Below are 19,655 nucleotides of genomic sequence, written 5' to 3'. Positions count from 1 at the left end.
TTGGGAATTTATTTGAGTAAAAGAAAGTTATACAGACATCATTTGTGAAATATAAACCTATATGGATCAACCAGCAGCTAGTGCCAAGAATCCCAAACTTAAAAAAGGAGTTAGACATGAGTATAAAGACAGATCTGTTTAAAGCAGGCAAACCCCGGACACCTCTTCCTTGCCCACCTTATTCCTTTAACTCTCCTCTTGAAGTTGCACCTTACCATGCCTGAAAAGCCTAACCCTACCATATCTCCTCGACCATACAATGCAACTAATCATCTTCTAGTACTCACTGGTATCTTTCTCTTCCATATTTAAGCAGTTTCTAAATTCCCTTCTTCTCAATGAAGTATTTTCCGGCCAGTTCAAGGAAGATAACATTTAAAAACTCCCTTCACCACCACAGCAATGAATCTTATTTATAAACATACTATATGTAAATATTCAATGCCTAATTTATATTATATACTTTACACATCTGCTTAATACAGTGCTTGTTCAACTCCTAGAAATCACACTACGATTCAACTTACTTTATACAAAGCTACATATAAATATCATACGAAGCGCAAACTAGCTCCCTAAAGCCCAGAAAAAAGTTAACTAGTAAGACACAGGGAGCAACAAGCAAGTGACAGGTTCTCAGTCCAGGTAGGAAGGATACTGTGGATAAGGCAGGGCAACTACTGACATTTGATATAATATAGAGACTATTTGTCAAAAGTTAAACCAACCTGAAGTCAACCCCATACTTAAAGAGGCCCTCTGGGCCATCGCAAGAGTAAAAGGTGCATCCTTCACCAACACCATCAAGGCAAAAACCTAAGCTTTTTTTGGAAGTGATACAAGGGGAAAAAGTCAAAGGTTCTATGAAAGCGTTCTGCCTCCAGGTTCATATCACAGAAATTCAAGTCTCAGGGCTATTAGAGGGCCCCAGGTGACTTGTTAAAAAGCAGCTACAGACATAGGCGTTTATTTAGCATCCCAGTTCACCTACCTACCCTTACCTCTGTGCTTTGAACTGCTCAGAGTAGGGCAGTATAGTGAAATCTGTCTAGGACACCATCTCTGAAAGACAGGCCCCAGGGGAACAGGTTGAGTTGCCATAGAATACATCTTTATACTATAAACTATCAGAAATCTGTATTTGAAGACCATCTGTAAAAAGAGATCGGTTTCCTTTAGAACAACAGGTGGTCTCTCATGGGTGACTATATATAAAATACATGGCCTCATTATTATTAGCTGATAGCTTTCACTGAGCCCTGAGGTTCAAATATTGCCATAGTCAACAAAAAGGAATTTCTATTTTTCCTAGTAGCAATGACTCATGCTCCATGCACAAAGCAAGTTATCTAGCCAGCAGAACAAAGGTTACCCTAAGGTAGAAGACACACATATCAGTTTCCATTAAGAAGCCCTTATAAATATGATTTTAAGTGAATACCAAAATCTAAAACTTAATGCTAGTTAAGATTCCTGTATGTGATTCCCTATGCTATTGTTACAAAGAAGAACATTTCCTTTGAAGTTTCACATTTTTATAACGTTCTTGGGTCATGTTTATGGTTCCTTGAAAATGTATGAAAAGAGCATCAGAATATCTCATACAGATCTGGTAAAACAACAAAATAAGCCCAGAAAACAACACAGCAATCTTAATTACAACCCTAATACTGCTATTTTATCATAATAAAGATCCATTGCTTGGCTTCATTTTTTACCAAATGAACTTTGTACTCTGCTACTCTCCATAACTTTCTCTAGCCTCCAGGATATCAAGCCCATTACCAGTATGCAAGTAGCTCATGCTGAATTTTCTATACCAAATATGCCTTCTCCCTGCCTCCTCTCCATAAAATGGAATCTCTTCATTTCAAAATATAGTTCTGTAAGTGCTATCAAATACCTGGAGTACCTTAGGCACATGGCTAAACTTCTCTGAAATTCAAACTCTGTATTGTAAAACAAGACATTTAAGTATATCATTTTCTAATGATTCCCATAGCATACCATGATAATCTGTTATTTGTCCCACCTAACCCCCAAACTCCTAATATCCAATATTATCCTCAATAGCCCTAGAATTTTTAAGAGTCAATATTTATCATCGGTGTCATGTGTATAAGTTACACACACTGGTACATTCTCATTTGTGATTATCTGGGAAAAAAAAAAATGACCTATTCTTTTTTGTCAAGCTCCACTACCAAAGAAAATTCAATTAGGGGCAGAGAATAAAATTAAGTTGGGTAAACAAGCACATAACAGAAAACAGAATCTCTTTCAGCGGAGTATGCAAGAGATATACTAATATACGTAACACCAAAGGGCCTAGAAAAATGACAGTAACAAGATTTAGAGTTCTCATGGTGCCACCTAGTGGACATTTGCACTTAATTTTACTTTTAATTTAAATTACTTGCACTTTCTATACATTTACATTTAAATTAATATTTAATACTTTCTATATTTTGTCAGCTTAAACTACACCATGTAGTAAATAGACTTCAAGTTTGTCTTGAAAATAGATTTAGGTTATTAAGTAACCAATCATGTGACAAATATTCCTATTTAAAATAACCTTCCTCAAAGTGTCAAAGTTTAAATCTATTAAATGAAAATAACACAAATAATAAGACATAATAAATGATATTTTGATACAGATGATTTTTTCAAACTTAAATAACTATACATCTTTCCAATTAGACCAACCAGTGCTTTAAATATAATCAACAGCATTCAATTTAACACAGCTTAATCACAATCTTCATGTCTACACGTGGGAAAGAATTATTAGGTGACTGTAACCACAAAGACAAATTGAGTGATCAGCTTATTGTATGCAGCAGATCTTAAGAACTAATATTCTTAAATGTCTCCTGGAATAACAAAATCTACCCCCACCTGCCATCAAATAAACATACAAATCTTGAGCTTAATGTCATTTAAGGGATCCGTTACAAAGACCAGCAATAGATGCTATCCTCAAAATGTACATTTCATTTACTTTAAAATGGTTAACTCAAGACAGTTTAATAGATCCTTTTGTATCTCTACAATTGTTACAATAAGCATTTGGGGAGTTCTTAATCCACAATTTCCAGCCAGAAAAAAAGCGGGGGTAGATTTTGTTATTCCAGAAGACATTTAAGTATATTCATTCTTAAGATCTGCTACATACAATAAGCTGATCACTCAGTTTTTCTTTATGGTTACAATTACCTAATTATTTTCTCTCATTTGCTGCATGAACCAGAAAAAATGTCCCTCCTCAAACTGAAAAGTAATGTGTTAGGAAGAGGAAATGACACAGGTTGCCACATGAGACTATACCAACATCCAAGTCTCTGATATCGAGGCCAGCATGGCAGTGAAGCAATCTACACCCTTCAAAAAGGCCAACAGGTGAGAGAAATATGTCAAGGAGCTCAACTGATAAGCACTGATTTGGACAGGTTTCCACAAATGTCCTAGTAACTTCACAGCTAAATTTAATTCAAGGAAAAGACATAAGTTGAAACAGACATAATGGAAATAAGATGTTAGCAACAAATTACATCTTCTTTCATCTTTGAAAAAATATAGTTTAACTTCTTTGAACAAAGGAGATCAAGAGTAACCAGGATTTCATTTTTAAAATGTAAAACAGTATTAACTTTTTGTTTAAAAACCTACTAAATAATTTCCTAATTTTCGATTTCATATTAAACAAAATATATTTACCAGTTTATCACCAACTTTTTTTTTACAAAACCTTAAAGGGGTTTCTCTATCCCATGCTACTACAAAGTAACCGTGATTTTAAAAAACAGGCCAGGCACAGTAGCTCACACCCATAATGTCAGCACTTTGGCAGGCCAAGGCAGGAGAATCACTTGCATCCAAGAGTTCGAGACCTGCCTGGGCAGCATAGTGAGACCCCCATTTCTACAAAAAATTTAAAAAGAAAAATTAGCCAAGCATGGTTGCGCCTGCCTGTAGTCCCAGCTACTCAGGAGGCTGAGGAAGGAGAATCACTTGAGCCCAGGACATCAAGGCTGTACCCAGCCTGGGTAACACAGTGAGACCCTATCACAAAACAAATAAACAGAAATCCAGATCTTCATGTTTTCCTCAGAAAACTTTCATTTCAAAGTATATTAGGATCTGTCAACTGCATTTTTAAGGTATTAACAAAAATAATGATCACTTCACCTCTACATCTGTTCTCTGAGAAGTGATCAACTTGCCATGTCACTCTAACTGTAACTAAAGAACATTGAAACAGCAGATTATATATTAAGGTTTACCCCCTCCGGCTCACTCCACCAGCTAGCTAATTCACAAATATGAAAAACGACAATCCACCTTTAAAACACGGCTTAAAACAGTACACTTAGAGAAGTTTTCAAGGGGTGAATCACTTCCTCACATTTTAGCTCTAAATCCAAAACTGAAGCATTTGTCACCACGATCCCTCTAACAACCCTCCATTTTGCTGCATACCTGTGGGGCTTGGCTGGCTGCTGACTTTCCTGCTCTTTTGCTACTTGATGTTTCTCTCCCTGGTTGTCTCCAGAGTTTGCAAACCTTTTGGTATTAAGTATATCTTCCACTTTCCCATTATGCCAAACAACCTTAGGATATTTAAAAGCCATTTTCCCTCTCAAATAACAATGAATTTGCAAGCTGACACACTTATCTATCTGTATTTATCAACCTAGTATCTTTCTGCAGGATGAATTTGCCAGGCATACAACTTTTAAAGGGAGGGGAGAAAAACAACATAACCATTAACAGCATTTCCAGTTCCATGTTTTTCATTCTTCATGGATCACAGTGTGTTTCAGAGATGGTAACGCAGTTGAAAAACTAAACCACACTGACAGGATAAAATGTCAACATTCTTTTTAAATGTCATAAGTCGTTTTCCGTGTTTTTAACAGAAATGTTGGCCCCACTTTCTCTCATAAAAGCACATTCCTAAAAGGTAAATACTTCCAAACAAAACACATCTTTTTGAAACTTCACAGGTAAACTCTGAAACAACTGCTTTAGAAAGGGTTACCCTTCCAGCTCAATTTGCCTGCGGCTGTCCTGTGTCATGTTCGCGGCCTTGGTATAACTATTCATAGCACTGTCTATAATTCTCAGAAGTGTCTCAGTTTGGACAATAAACTACATGCTGACCCTGGCTTTAGGTTGTGTCTCCTTTAGCATTAATACAGCCATCTGTTCACCTTGAACAGCCATCGATATTTTAGAATACCATCCCAAGCAAACTCATTCCTAATAATTATGCTTCTCCCCTTCTGGCCTAGACTATAGCAAAGAACAGAAAGATCTCTGCAGTGCTTGCATCCATGATTGCCTTGCACTAAAATAGGCTCCCGAGATACCCTTCTCTCACCATGGTTGACTCTGACCTAATAACAGAAGCTTACAGTAGGTATCAGAAGAATATAACTACTCCCGTATCACAAAAACTTTGATTCTTCTATCAAAAAAATAGAGAAAAGAAACATTCTGCATTTCCGACTATTGTACTCTTCATTGAACACTCTCATAATTTTTTTTTTTTTTTAGACGGAATCTTACTCTGTTGCCCAGGCTAGAGTGCAGTGGTGTGATCTTGGCTTACTGCAACCTCCACCCCCATGGTTCAGGCAATTCTCGTGCCTCAGCCTCCCAAGTAGCTGGGATTACAGGCACCAGCCACCTTGTCCGGCTAATTTTTGTATTTTTAGTAGAGACGGGGTTTCACCATGTTGGCCAGGCTGGTCTCAAATTCCTGACCTCAAGTGATCTTCCTGCCTTGGCCTCCCGAAAGTGCTAGGATTACAAGCATGAGCCACCATGCCCAGCCTCTCCTACAAATCTTTCTAACTCTCCTACTTGTTCTCTATTGGGTGTCACAGAATCAGTATGGAATCAAGTGGAAAATGTGTATTCCTCTTTCTCAGGAGTAGGGAAACTGAGGCAACAGCCAGCTTAGGTTATCCAGAAAAGTCACCTTCCAAAGAAACTAGTTCTATTAAAATCACATTGGGATCCCAAGTAGGGACTAGATTTTCTAAACCTTCACAAGGATCTCTGATTAAAATAGGTCACAAAAAAGATTATTTTACCACCACCCCCCCCAAAAAAAACCATAATAGATTATAAAGTAAAATTACTGTCAACAATGTTTTTCTATGACCCTGGCAGAATCAGGGTGGAGTCAAAGGTATTGAGAACTCAATGAAGACCCCTGGGCATGTGGGCCCCATGCATTACACACAACACAAAGTTTAAATAAATAGATGTTAAGTCAATGGAAAGTACAATGAAAAACAATAAAAGCTAACCACTTCTCAATATGGTAGTACCAAAAGAAAAAAAAATGTAAGTGCATCAGCCCACATAATAGATAAGAACACGTTGCTATTACCAAATCACGATGGAAATTTACTGCAAGAGATTTACGTCAGCGTGGCTGCTGCTGTATGACAGAGTACATACTCTCACAAAAATAGCACTACAATGAGATGATGGCTACCTCATCCTCATAAAACATCCTCCTCCACCATAAATTCTTACTGATAAGAAATACTATTTAATCTATTATTTTACCTTTAATAAACCAAACCTAAGCCAGCTAAAACAAATCTATCTATTTTGATTTTAAAAACCCCTCCTATCCGTCCCCAAATCTTTTTTTAATACCGTAACCTTCCCTGAAAAAAAACTAGTTACAGAAATCCAAAGGCTGAAATGTACATATTTTAATTTTCCTATAAATTCAAGTGTGCCTTAATAGAGGAATAAAACAAGAGATTAACCATTCTTGAATGAAAGTGATTAAAATTTGATTTAGACTCATTTTATCTAAAAACATATCAAAAACACTAAAACTGCCTTAGGGTTTATTCTTTCTGGATAAATGACTAAATCTCTAAAGCCAGTCTTGAAATTAATTGTCTAAAAGTCAGATGCGCTAAAGAAATGAGTAAGGCTTTTTTTCTTTTTTTCTTTTTTTTGAGACAAAGTCTCGCTTTGTTGTCCAGGCTATAGTGCGGTGGTGCAATCTCGGCTCACTGCAAACTCCACCTCCCGGGTTCAAGCGATTCTTGTGCCTCAGCCTCCCGAGTAGCTAGGATTACAGGCGCCTGCCACCACACCCAGCTAATTTTTCTATTTTAGTGGGGACAGGGTTTCACCATGTTGGCTAGGCTGGTCTCAAACTCCTGACCTCAGGTGATCCACCCGCCTCGGCTTTCCCAAGGGAATTACAGGCATGAGCCACCATGCTCAGCCAGGTAAGGCATTCTTACACTAGACAATACAAATTCAGAACTACTCATTACACATTTCATCACCTCTAAGATGCCATTAATTGGAGGATTATTTTATATACCACTAAGACAAAAAGCTGTCAAATAAATATGATATCACTGACCCAATATCATGTACCCAGTATCAGTGACAGTAAAATGTGAAGAAAAAAAGGATCTTAGAGTCAGTGAAATACCCTCAAATTCCTATATACATCTGTGTTTTTGCAATGCAGATATGATTTATAGTCTTCTGCAATCAAAACCTTTGAAATGCAAAAAAATTAAAATCTCTTACCTTCCGCACTACATTCAGGAAAGGTATCAATGAGGGAATCTGAGTGAGCTTCAGCAGGACCAATTAACTCAGAACTATCACTAATTATTCCATCCTAAAAAGATAAGAGCAATTGTGCTTCATTAGCATTAAGAGCATAAACAATACTAAATTAAAAATAGTTATCCCAATTAAGTATGTGTAAAAATTTACAGAAACGACTATACTAATCTATTAAACTAGATGACAAGTGTTTTCAAAAAAATCAATAGGTATATCAATATTGGTTCATCGACTGTAACGAACGTACTACACCAACCCAAGATATCTAATGGCAGAAACTGGGGGCTGCGGGGGAAGAAGAGATACACGAGAAAACTGTGTACTTACTGCACAATTTTTCTGTAAACCTAAACTGCTCCAGAAATAGACTATTATTTTAAAATTCAATAGGAATATTATCATGTTTATAATAATATGTGGTTTTTTATAAAAGTATATTATGTTAATTCTACCCAAGTACTCATTAAGCAAATGCAGAAGAAGAAAAAAAAAAAAAACACGAACTAAAGAATATTGTTCAGTATCCTTGGGGACTGGTCATTTCAATTAGTGATAAAGGATGGTCCATCAGGAATTCATTGAATTTTATCAAATTATACCCTACAACATATCACACAGCACCTCAGGTAATCTGAGAAGCCATTTAAAGTTTGAGAACCACTTGTATACAATATAGGTAAAACTAAAAAAAAATTAAGGTACTTTCAGTAGAGATATTTTTTAAAGATATAAAAAAATATAAAATTGATATCTCTATGTGGCCATCATTTTAATTCCCTATTTAGGTTTGCAAATTCACGCCTCAAAAAGTTATCTTACTCTACATGCAGCTAGAGAATGATACCATCAGACAAGTAGTGGTGGTATGATGTGCTATGGCTTTATGAAGTGAATGCTCCAATCACGATATAAGAGCTTATAATCCTTAAATAATTAAAACAATAGCTCTTCTGCTCCTTAATATCTTCCCTTCTACCTTCTACCAACAGTTCTATCCCTCCAAACACTACTAACAGAATAATAAAGCTCAAAAGAATTACAAGCCCCCATTTCCTCTCTACTTCAGCACAAAAAAATTCAATGACTATCTTTTTTTTTTTTTCTTTGTTTTTTTGAGACGAAGTCTTGCTGTCTCCCAGGCTGGAGTGCAGTGGCATGATCTCGGCTTCCTGCAAACTCTGCCTCCCAGGTTCACGCCATCCTCCTGCCTCAGCCTCCCGAGCAGCTGGGACTACAGGTGCCCGCCACCACGCCCAGCTAACTTTTTTGTGTTTTTAGCAGAGATGGGGTTTCATTGTGTTAGCCAGGATGTTCTCGATCTCCTGACCTCGTGATCCGTCCGCCTCGGACTCCCAAAGTGCTGGGATTACAGGTGTGAGCCACGGCACCCGGCCATCAATGACTATCTTTACCTAATCAGAAGTCCCTTCTCTGTCAACTTAATTTTAAGGAATAGAAATTGGAAATGGTCCCTCTCAAATTACCAAATTTTACTTCCCTGAGTGTTATGTGAACTAAAACTTTAAAAATGATTATTCTCTTTAGGAACAATAATTTGTATTACTTTATTCTGCCCTTTGTTACAATATTCAGATTACAGCTTATATTTGAACTTTTCTCCAAAAAGAGTATCTATTGTAGACTAAGTCATCTTTTAAACAACATCCAAACCAAATCAAGATTTTCGAGTATTCTAGAGAATGTTAAAAGACAAAATAAATTTTAAAACAGAAAGTATCTTTCAACTATTAACTACCTCTTCCACCACTAGGTGTGCGATTTAAGTTACCTACCTATAAAATGTCTTCTAAGACATTATTTTATTTCACATATTTCATGCAAAATAAAAAATACAAAGTATTTACAACAATGTAGGCACTCAATAAATGTTATTAGTTGATATAAGATCTTCCTGTAAGATAAAATTTAAAATGCAAAAAGAGTATCTATTGTAGACTAAACCATCTTTTAAACAACATCCAAACCAAATCAAGATTTTCAAGTATTCTAGAGAATGTTAAAAGACAAAGGTAATTCTAAAAGAAAGTATCTTTCAACTATCAACTACCTCTTCTACCACTAGGTGTACGATTTAAGTTACCTACCTATAAAATGTCTTCTAACTAAGATGTTATTTTATTTTACATATTTCATGCAAAATAAAAAATACAAAGTATTTAGAAGAATGTAGGCACTCAATAAATGTTTATTAGTTAACATAAGATCTTGTAAGGTAAAATTTAAAATGCAAAATGTTTTAGCTCATAATCCTAAATATTTTATTTACCTAGTTTAATAAACACTGTTATAAAAAATAAATAGTAAAGAACAAATATTTAATGAAACACAACAAAAACCATTATACAGGAACTAGAGGGATGTAGCAGTAAAATAATGCCACAATCCTAATTTTAAATTTCTAATTCAAAAATAACCTTTTGGGTGTTTCTGACTATGCAGTAAAAAAATTTCACAGAAATTTTAGGATACATAGTATCTCAAAGTTTTTTTGTTAATGAAGAGTCTAACAGGGAAGGACTTCTAGTATAGTGAAGTTAGGAGATCCAGCAAATGCTTTCCCCAAAAGGCAATTATAAATCTGGAGAAATCTGTCAAAACCACCATTGAGGGCTCTGGAAATTGACTAAAAGCATAAAACAAATGAAACAGTGGCTACTAAGAAACTACGGAACCACAGGTAAGAACTATGGAAGTCTGTGATGTTTTTGCCTCGGTTCTTCCCAACCCCCATGCCAGCTGGGTGGTGACAGTAATTATATAAAGGCAAGGCAAGTCTTGAAAACCAGCAGGTTCATTTTTGAGGAAGCTAACACGATTTGGATTGAAGTACAGAAAAAAATAAAAATCCACCCCAAATATTATTGTCAATAATAGTAGCAATCTCAGGGCCAAATATATAGCAAGGAAAAGTGATGGCTCAGCACGCCTGAAGCTGCAGTCAGGAAAAGACCAGACAGCAGGGAGATCCAGAAAAATAACATAGCCATAGGGGGTCTTCATAAAGCTCACTACGCATCTATGTAGGGACCAGAGAGGGGTCAAGCTATCCACAAATACCTGGCAAACCATGAGACAGTGCACAGGCACAGAGGAAATTAGAGACTTCAGAGGAAAGTAAAAGCCAGGGCAAATTTTAAAACAGCTGAGACTTTGAAAACACATTTAAAAATCATCAGCATTAAAAGGAAAGCATATAATACACAGGCGTGTAAGCACAAGCAATGACCGAGCACTGGCTGACCACAAAGCTATGCTGACACAGGTCTAACCCCTACATAGCCTGGCTTAAAAATAAAATTAAAATTAAATATTGGGCAGAGATATCAGCAGTCACACACTTCACAGGAAATGGACTCCACAGATTTACTACGGACTAAACACACTAACAAAAAGTGTTAGTTACTAAACACACTAACGTAAAATGGCAAGAATCCTCAGGGAGAAAAGAACATCAGAACCTAGGGTTCTATAGTATATTATCCAAAATACAGATTTTCCAACAAAAAAAAAAATTACAGGACATACAAAGACACAGGAAAGTATGTGACCCAAACATGGGAGGTAACCAGTCAATCAAAACTATCTGTGAGGGGACAAAGATGTTGGACTTGGCAAAAACTTCAAAGCAGCTATTAAAAATATGTTCAAATTATCACAGGAAAACATGATTAAAGAATTAAAAGGACTATGACTCATGAAATAGCAAATATAAATAAATCAAAATTCCTGGGTTAGCCTTCAAAACATAAATATATGTGGCCAGGCGCGGTGGCTCACACCTGTAATCCCAGCACTTTGGGAGGCCGAGGAAGGCAGATCACGAGGTCAGGAGATCAAGAGCATTCTGGCTAACAAGGATGGTCTCTACTTTAAAAAACCCCGTCTCTACTTAAAAAAAAAAACAAAAAATTAGCCAGGCGCGGTAGCGGGCACCTGTAGTCCCAGCTACTCGGGAGGCTGAGGCAGGAGAATGGCGTGAACCTGGGAGGCGGAGTTTGCAGTGAGCCGAGATTGCACCACTGCACCTCCAGCCTGGGTGGCAGAGTGAGACTCCATTTCAAAAAAAAAAAACCATAAATATATGTACACACATACACACCCTCTAAATCTCTAACAAAAAAAAAAAACTTTCCACCTAAATTCCACTCCTAGTATATCTAAGAGAAACAAAAACACATATCTGCACAAGAACTTACATGTCAATATTCATAACAGCACCATTCATAATAGCCAAAAGGGGAACAATCCAAATATGCACCCACACACATTGTAGATAAACAAAATGTGGTATATCCATAGCCACACAAAGGAATATTACACAATCACAAAAAAGAATAAAGTACTGATGCATGCTACAACATGAATGAACCATTAAAACATACTACTACATGGGAAAAAAAAACACAGTTTCATTCAAAATAGCATCATAAGATTAAAATGCTTACAAATAAGTTTAAGGCAAGAAGCTCCAGACTTATACCCTGAAAATTACAAAACATTGCTTAAAGAAATTACAGAATATCAGGCCAGGTGCAGTGGCTCACGCCTTTAATCCTAGCACTTTGGGAGGACGAGGCAGGTGGGTCATGAGGTCAGGAGATCGAGACCATCCTGGCTAACATGGTCAAACCTCGTCTCTACTAAAAATACAAAAAAATTAGCCAGGCGTGGTGGCGGGCGCCTGTAGTCCCAACTACTCGGGAGGGTGAGGCAGGAGAATGGTGTGAACCTGGGAGGCAGAGCTTGCAGTGAGCTGAGATGGCACCACTGCACTCCAGCCTGGGCGACAGAGCGAGACTCCATCTCAAAAAAAAGAAAAAAGAAAAAGAAATTACAGAATATCTAAATAAATGTAGAGTCATTTCATTTTCATGGATTGCAAGATAATATTGTTAAAATGACAACTTTCCCCAAACAACTACGGATTCAATACAATTCCAATCAGAATTCTGAGGTGCAAGCCAAAATAGCTCAGCTGGGAGAGCATCAAACTGGGAGAGCATCAAACCGGAGGATTTTAGCAGGTGTTTCCAATACCTTCGGCCAGGTGTGGTGACTCACACCTGTAATCCCAGCACTTTGGGAGGCTGAGGCAAGAGAATTACTTAAGGCCAGGAGTTCAAGACCAGCCTGGGCAACACAGTGAGAACCTGTCTCTACAAAAACTTTAAAAATCAGCTGGGTGTGGTGGTGCATGTCCCAGCTACTTGGGAGGCTGAGGTGGGAGGATCCCTTGGGCCCAAGAGTTTGAGGTTAAAGTGAGCTATTATTGTGCCACTGCATCCCAGCCTAGGTGACAAACGTGAGACTCCAATTCTTTAAAAAAAAAAAAAAAAAAAAAGTAAAATAATAAAATAATTGTAAAATTCTATGAGAATTTTTTGTTCACATGGATAAGCTGACACTAATAATTTTTATGGAAGTTCAAATAACTCAAAATTGTCATAACAATTTTGAAAAAGTAAAGTAGGCAAACTTACACTAGCTGACTTCAATACTTAAAAAGCTACAGTAATCAAGACAGTATCGTATTAGGATAAGAACAGGCATACAGATTAATAGAACTTATCAACAGTCCAGAAATAAGTCATCATATTTACAGTCAATTTATTTTCAGCAAGAGTCCCAAGGCAATTCAATAAGGATAATCTTTTCAACAAATGATGCTCAGAATATTAGATATACACATACCAGAAGATGAATTTAGACTGTTCCTTCACACCGTATATAAAATGAACTAAAAATGAATCATAGACCTAACTGTAACATTAAAACTTCTAAAAATAAACACAGAAGAAAATCTTCATGATCTTGGCATACTCAAAAAGATCCTGGGTATGACAGGCATAACCCAAAAAAGAAAAAAACTATATAAATTATACGCCATCAAAGCTAAAAGCTTTTGTGCTTCAAATGACACCATTAAGAAAACTAAAAGGCTACACAGATTGCGGAGAAAGTATTTACAAATCACTTATCTGATAAGACTATTTATACAGAATATTTTCAGAACTCTTACAACTCAGTGACAACCCAATCAAGAAAATGAGTAGATTTTAATGGACATTTCACCAAAGATATATGAAAAAAGCATAGGAAAACATGTTCAATATCATTAGCCATTAGGAAACTGAAATTAATACTATGGTAAAATATCACTGCACACCTGCTAGAATGGCTACAGTTAAAAAATCAGACAATACCAAGTGTTGGTGAGGTTGTGGAACAACTGGTAAGTTCAGACATTACTGGCTATTTTCCATTTGGAAAACAGTTTGGCAATTTCTTAAAAATATAAACTTACCAGAAGACCCAGCAATTCCTCTCCTCAGGAATCACCCAAGAAAAATTAAAACATATATCCACACAAAGATTTGTATGCAAATATTCACAGTAGCATTAGTCATAACAGCCAAAACGTAGAAACATCCAAACATGTCCATGAATTTATCAATGAATGAAGAAAATGTGGTATTATCTATACAATGAAATACATTTCACAACATAAAATAACAAAATACTGATACATAACATGAATGAAGCTCAAAAACATTAGGCTAAGTGAAAGAAACCTACATACATATGTTGTGAACAAAACGCTCATATATTGTGTAATTCCATATATTTGAAATGATGAGGAAAGGCAAATCTACAGACAGAACAAGGTGGTTGTCCCAGGCTGGGATGGAAAAGGGGATCACCATAGCAAGCAGACACAGAGGTGAGGTAATGGAAATGATCTAAAATTGGATGTTGGCCAGGCACAGTGGCTCACACCTGTAAACCCAGCACTTTGGGAGGCCAAGGCAGGCGGACCACTTGAGGTCAGGAGTTCAAAACCAGCCTGGTCAACATTGTGAAACCCTATCTCTACTAAAAATACAAAAATTTGCCAGGTGTGGTGGTGCACTCCTGTAATCCCAACTACTCGGGAGGTGGAGGCAGAAGAATCGCTTAAATCCGGGAGGCAGAGGTTGTGGTGAGCCGAGATCCTGCCACTGCACTCTATCCTGGCCAACACAGTAAGATTCTATCTCGGGGGGGGGGGTGGAAAGGAATAAAATAAAATAAAATTGGATGCTGGTGACAGGTGCAAAACTCTATAAATTTACTGAAAATCAGTGAATTGTACACTTAAAATTAGTAACTGTACTAATACTAATAAATAACCAACCAGTGAAGAGTATGGGATGGAAAGGTGTAGATAAAACAAGTTTGGCAATATACTGATAATTTCTGAAACCAGGCAATGGGTCATAGAAGTTCATTATACTATTCATTCTACTCTTATATATGTGGTTTTTTAAAGTAAGTAAAGTTTTGTAAGCAAGTGGCTATATGGTCATTTGCATGTGGCATCATCAATGTCTCTAAAGAGAAAAATAAACTATGATACTATAGCACACCCTGTGAATTAGCTACCCCAAACCTTCCCCGCAACCTTCATCCATGATCAGAACTAGAAAGCTAAGAGTCACCTTCCCAGACTCCTTCAAATTAAGGATGGGCATGTGACCCAGTTCTGGCCAATGAGATGTAAGAAGGACTATCTCTAGATCATGTTTCTGGGAAAGCTTTTAAAAACTGGCATGTTTCTTTTGGCCTTTTGCCTTTCACACCCAAACCCAGAAACCTATGTCATTGATGACATTACTGAGCTCTATACCAGCCCTGGACTACCTTCCTCACTCATACATCTTGTCATATGAGAAATAAATACCTTTTTGTTCAAGCTAATGGAACAAGTTGTTTTGTTTTTTGTTTTTTTTTTTTGCTTGCTTGCTTGATTACCTCTATTTAAAATGACTGAATACCACTGTTGTGATATTCTCAAATCAGTATGCTGTTCCTGCCTCGCACACTGTTAAAGATAGTTCTAAGATACTTTCCAAGATTAGTTTGACTTCTCTTAAACTGTCCAATCTTTCACAAACCCTGAAACTGACAGTCTCATTTCCCAGTGACTTCCAGCAATGATTACAATCACGAATTCCCAGATCCAGAAGAAATAACAATGAACACGTAACTTTTACTTAAATTGTTTAAAGTCTTCAAAAGGACTTCCGTAATCCCTAATTTTTTTTAGCCATATGGCATGTGGTAATTTGCACGACAGCTTTTCACAATTTCTATAAAGCAATATTCTTGTTTAATAATAAAGTCTTTTTCCATAAAAAACATACTCCCTGACACATAGAAACAATTGTAACAAAGAACAGCAAAGAGCTAAATACTCTATCAATGTGACTTGGCCTTTATCCTAAAGATCTGCATAGGGCCACAGGCAGAAATCACATTTATTATCTCAGCCTAATTTGCAGAATGGTGAAAAATTAAGCAACATGATCAATCATGAGAAATGTTATTTTTACTCTTCTATTACTATCATTATTTCTATTACTGTAAATTTGCAATGTCTTTCAAAAGAACTTTCTTCAGTAGATGAAACAGATCATAAAAAATAAATTCCTGGGTGACGAAGCACTGGCAAAAATAAATAAACAAACAAATAAATAAATAAATAATCTGTGTAGATCCACTAAAATCAGAAAAATTAAATATCCCACCTTTCATACATATCACTGGTTATATAGTCTAAGAAATTTAACTTATACAAGTGAGTACATTTTAGTTAAAGAAGTAAAAACAATTATAGCACAATCACTTAGATTTCTTTTTTTTAGAAGGCTAACTCAATGCAACAGGAAAAATGTGGTAATTAAATACAATGATATCAACTGACAACATACACCGATTCAGTTCAAAATAAATTAGAAAATTATTATTAAAAATGGTGAAAAAAAAAAGAAAACTTTAAAGAAAGCATTACATGTCTAGGAACTTAAAACACTAATATCTAATGATCTCCAGCAATATAATTTGCACTGGTCTGCTCTCTAAAACTGTGCAGTTTTATATTTTTGTTATATCTTTATACAAGTTAATATAATTATAACAAATTTAATATAGACTTACGGTGGCTTATATTCCAAGAGTAATCTGCCACTGAAAGACACTTCAAAAAGTGAAGGTAAGTACTGGAGTTTCATGATACTTCATTTTTTTAATGTATTTCAACTATGACAGAGTGAGTTAAATAATCTCTAAGCTCTTTGCACCAATTTTTTAAGATCCATGAATCAAAAATACTCGGGAGTATGAGGCAACAGGAGGCTTGAGCCCAGGGACTCAAGGCTGTAGTACGCCATGATCACACCTGTCAATGGCCACTGAACAACAGGCTAAGCAATAGAGCAGAACCAGTTCCTTTTAAAAAAAAAAAAAAAAAGCATAAATTTCTACACAAAAAATAGGAGATATGCCATAAGCATTATTATAGAGCTATTAATTTCTACTTTTATAGTGAATAATGAAATTCAAAAGTAAATGGCATTTTTTATTTTACTTTACTATGAGTTACAAAACAAAAATATTTAATAAAATAGAAAATATTCCAGAAAGACTACCAAACCTTGAAAAAATCTTCAAGCTGTTTACTATTGTAAAGAGCGGGAATATTGGCAGAGAACTGTAGCAGGTCTTCAGCACATTGTCTTCTCTCTTCGATAACAGTTTCATCAAATCGCCCTACAATTAAATAAGAATCAACTCTTAAGGGAAGAATGATCAAAAACTGGTTTATGATAGTTTATGTCCACAGATCAGAAAGTAGCAGCAGGCCTATCACTTAGTTGCTTTGCTTATTATGCAAACTTCTGAAGTCAAATCTAATCTCTACAATTAGAATCAGCAGTACTCTCACTACAAAAGAAAATGTTTCTGATAAAACAAGAGGCAAAGGTGTCAACTGATAAATAAACGGTACGTTCATAATTTAGAGCCTGTCAATTTAAGTAAGTTACCATTTAAGAAGCTAGTGATTTGAAACTAAAGTTGAAAAGAGAATTTTAAAGAAGTGAAATGGTTTTCTATAGTAATCTAATACTGTAATTACTCATATAATTTTCCCTTTTCTACTCTTTTTGATTTATAACGGGGCTGAAGAGAGGAAATTATGAGAACATCTGTATTATCAGTGGGGTCAAAAACCTCAGCTTGAAGCAAAAAGCTTTTATGCTAAATTCCACGTGTGATGCTGTCAGCATACATAACAGCATGCTTGTGAGAAAAAAAGAACACACATACAGCACCAGCCAGTTCTGCTTTACAAGGTGATCAAAAGGTGGTTTCCATAGAATTTTTAAATGATATATACAATTTGAATGCTGATAAGACATTTTCAAATATGATCATTTTGTAGTACTCTTAGATTACCAGTTGACGTTTATCATATGCCATGTATCATACTGACTGCAATAAAAAAAATACAAAATCGGAAAAGTAGCATCATCACATACTTAAACATTTTAAGTGCCTTTGCAGAGTATTAACAGAAAACTGAGGCACAAAGAGATTCCTAATTATATAGGCAAGGCAAGTGCCTATATGACTGGCAAGTGAAACTGAACCACTAAAATATCCTCTGCCCAGTGTGTCTCATGCTTATGGTTAAGTGTCTATTTCATGATAACTAAAAGGACCTCAGTTCAAATATTACCTTTATCATTTACTAGCTGTAAAATCTCAGGCAGATTATTTCCTTATTTGTAAAATGTAGGAAATGAATAATGTACTTAAGGTTCCCAGTTCCATGCCAGGCACACAGTAAGCATTTAACAGAATATTACGGTTTGAATCTTCAAGTTCTATCATAGTGACTAAAATACAGAGCATGCTAGCAAACTTTTATTGACTGTGTGAGTGAATAACAAAAACTTTTAAAAGCCATGTAAAAATAAATAAATAATTGACTTAGAGTAAAATGTTATCACAGACAATCTTTTTTTTTTTTTTTTTTGAGACACAGTCTCACTGTGTCACCCAGTGATCTCAACCTCACTGCAGCCTCAACCTCCCAGACTCAAGCAATTCTCCCACTCCAGCCTCCCAAGGGGCTGGGACTACAGGCACATGCCACCACAGCCAGCTAATTATTTTGTAGTGAGAGGGTCTCACTACACTGCCCAGGCTAATGTCGAATTCCTGGATGCAAGTGATTCTCCCATCTAGGCCTCCCAAAGTGCTGGGATTGCATTGCAGGCATGAGCCACCATACTCAGCCTATAACAGGAAATCTTTAGAGTGGATCCATACACAACCTCTTAGGCAATGGTTCATGGATGGGTTCCAGAGACAATAATCCCACAGAATTCCATGCATATATATATACACAGGTGCATTTTTCTAAGGATAGGGTCTATAACTTTTACCAGTATCCTGAAAGAGCCTAGGACCAAATAAAGGTCAGCAGGCAAGTGGCAGCCAATTAGAAGATTCCTAACATTCTGTATACTGCTTTACTTACTATAGAATAGGCTGTCCACTGCTATCCAAATATTTGTTCTTGCTTTCTTCCTCAATTTTTTTTTTTACTTTTTTATTTTTGAGACGGAGTCTCACTCTGTCGCCCAGGCTGGAGTGCAGTGGTGCGATCTCGGCTCACTACAAGCTCTGCCTCCCGGGTTCACGCCATTCTCCTGCCTCAGCCTCCTGAGTAGCTGGGACTACAGGCGCCCGCCACTGCGCCCGGCTAATTTTTTGTTTTTAGTAGAGACAGGGTTTCACCGTGGTCTCGATCTCCTGACCTTGTGATCCGCCCGCCTCAGCCTCCCAAAGTGCTGGGATTACAGGCGTGAGCCACCGTGCCCGGTCTCTTCCTCAATTTTTATTCAAATGGGTACATGACAGCCCGGGGGTGGGGGTGGGGGGGGAACTGTAACTGCCAGCTTGCTTTGCAGTTAGGCATACATATAAACTAAGTTCTGGCAACAGCACATAAACAAGTTATACTGTAGCTTCCCAGAAATCTTTTTAAAAGACAAATGACATACAACCTCTCTCTCCTTTTCTTCTTTGTCTCTTCCCCCTTCCAAGAAGAACCAAGAAGTGGAAGGTTAAAAATGACACAAACAGGGTGCAGTGGTGCAAACCTATAATCCCAGCTT

At 36.6% G+C, this 19,655-nt stretch overlaps 1 protein-coding gene across 5 annotated transcripts in view; it reads right to left on the bottom strand.

The window, feature by feature from the left end:
• Positions 1 to 19,655, bottom strand: part of RPS6KC1 (ribosomal protein S6 kinase, 52kDa, polypeptide 1) — a 240,061-nt gene that overhangs the window by 165,639 nt on the left and 54,767 nt on the right. For all 5 annotated transcript variants that reach the window (XM_011929408.1, XM_011929407.1, XM_011929404.1 and 2 more), the window contains 2 exons: positions 17,123 to 17,238; positions 7,588 to 7,681 (listed from right to left, as the gene is read on the bottom strand). Coding sequence is in view for 2 of the 5 variants with exons in the window: in XM_011929404.1 (XP_011784794.1) it covers positions 7,588 to 7,681; positions 17,123 to 17,238 (210 nt within the window). In the remaining 3 variants the exon portion in view is untranslated. The remainder of the gene's footprint in view (positions 1 to 7,587; positions 7,682 to 17,122; positions 17,239 to 19,655) is intronic.

This window comes from Colobus angolensis, unplaced genomic scaffold (assembly GCF_000951035.1).
Source record: "Colobus angolensis palliatus isolate OR3802 unplaced genomic scaffold, Cang.pa_1.0 Scaffold81, whole genome shotgun sequence".
Classification (NCBI taxonomy): domain Eukaryota; kingdom Metazoa; phylum Chordata; class Mammalia; order Primates; family Cercopithecidae; genus Colobus; species Colobus angolensis.
This window is presented reverse-complemented; position numbering and strand designations above follow the sequence as displayed.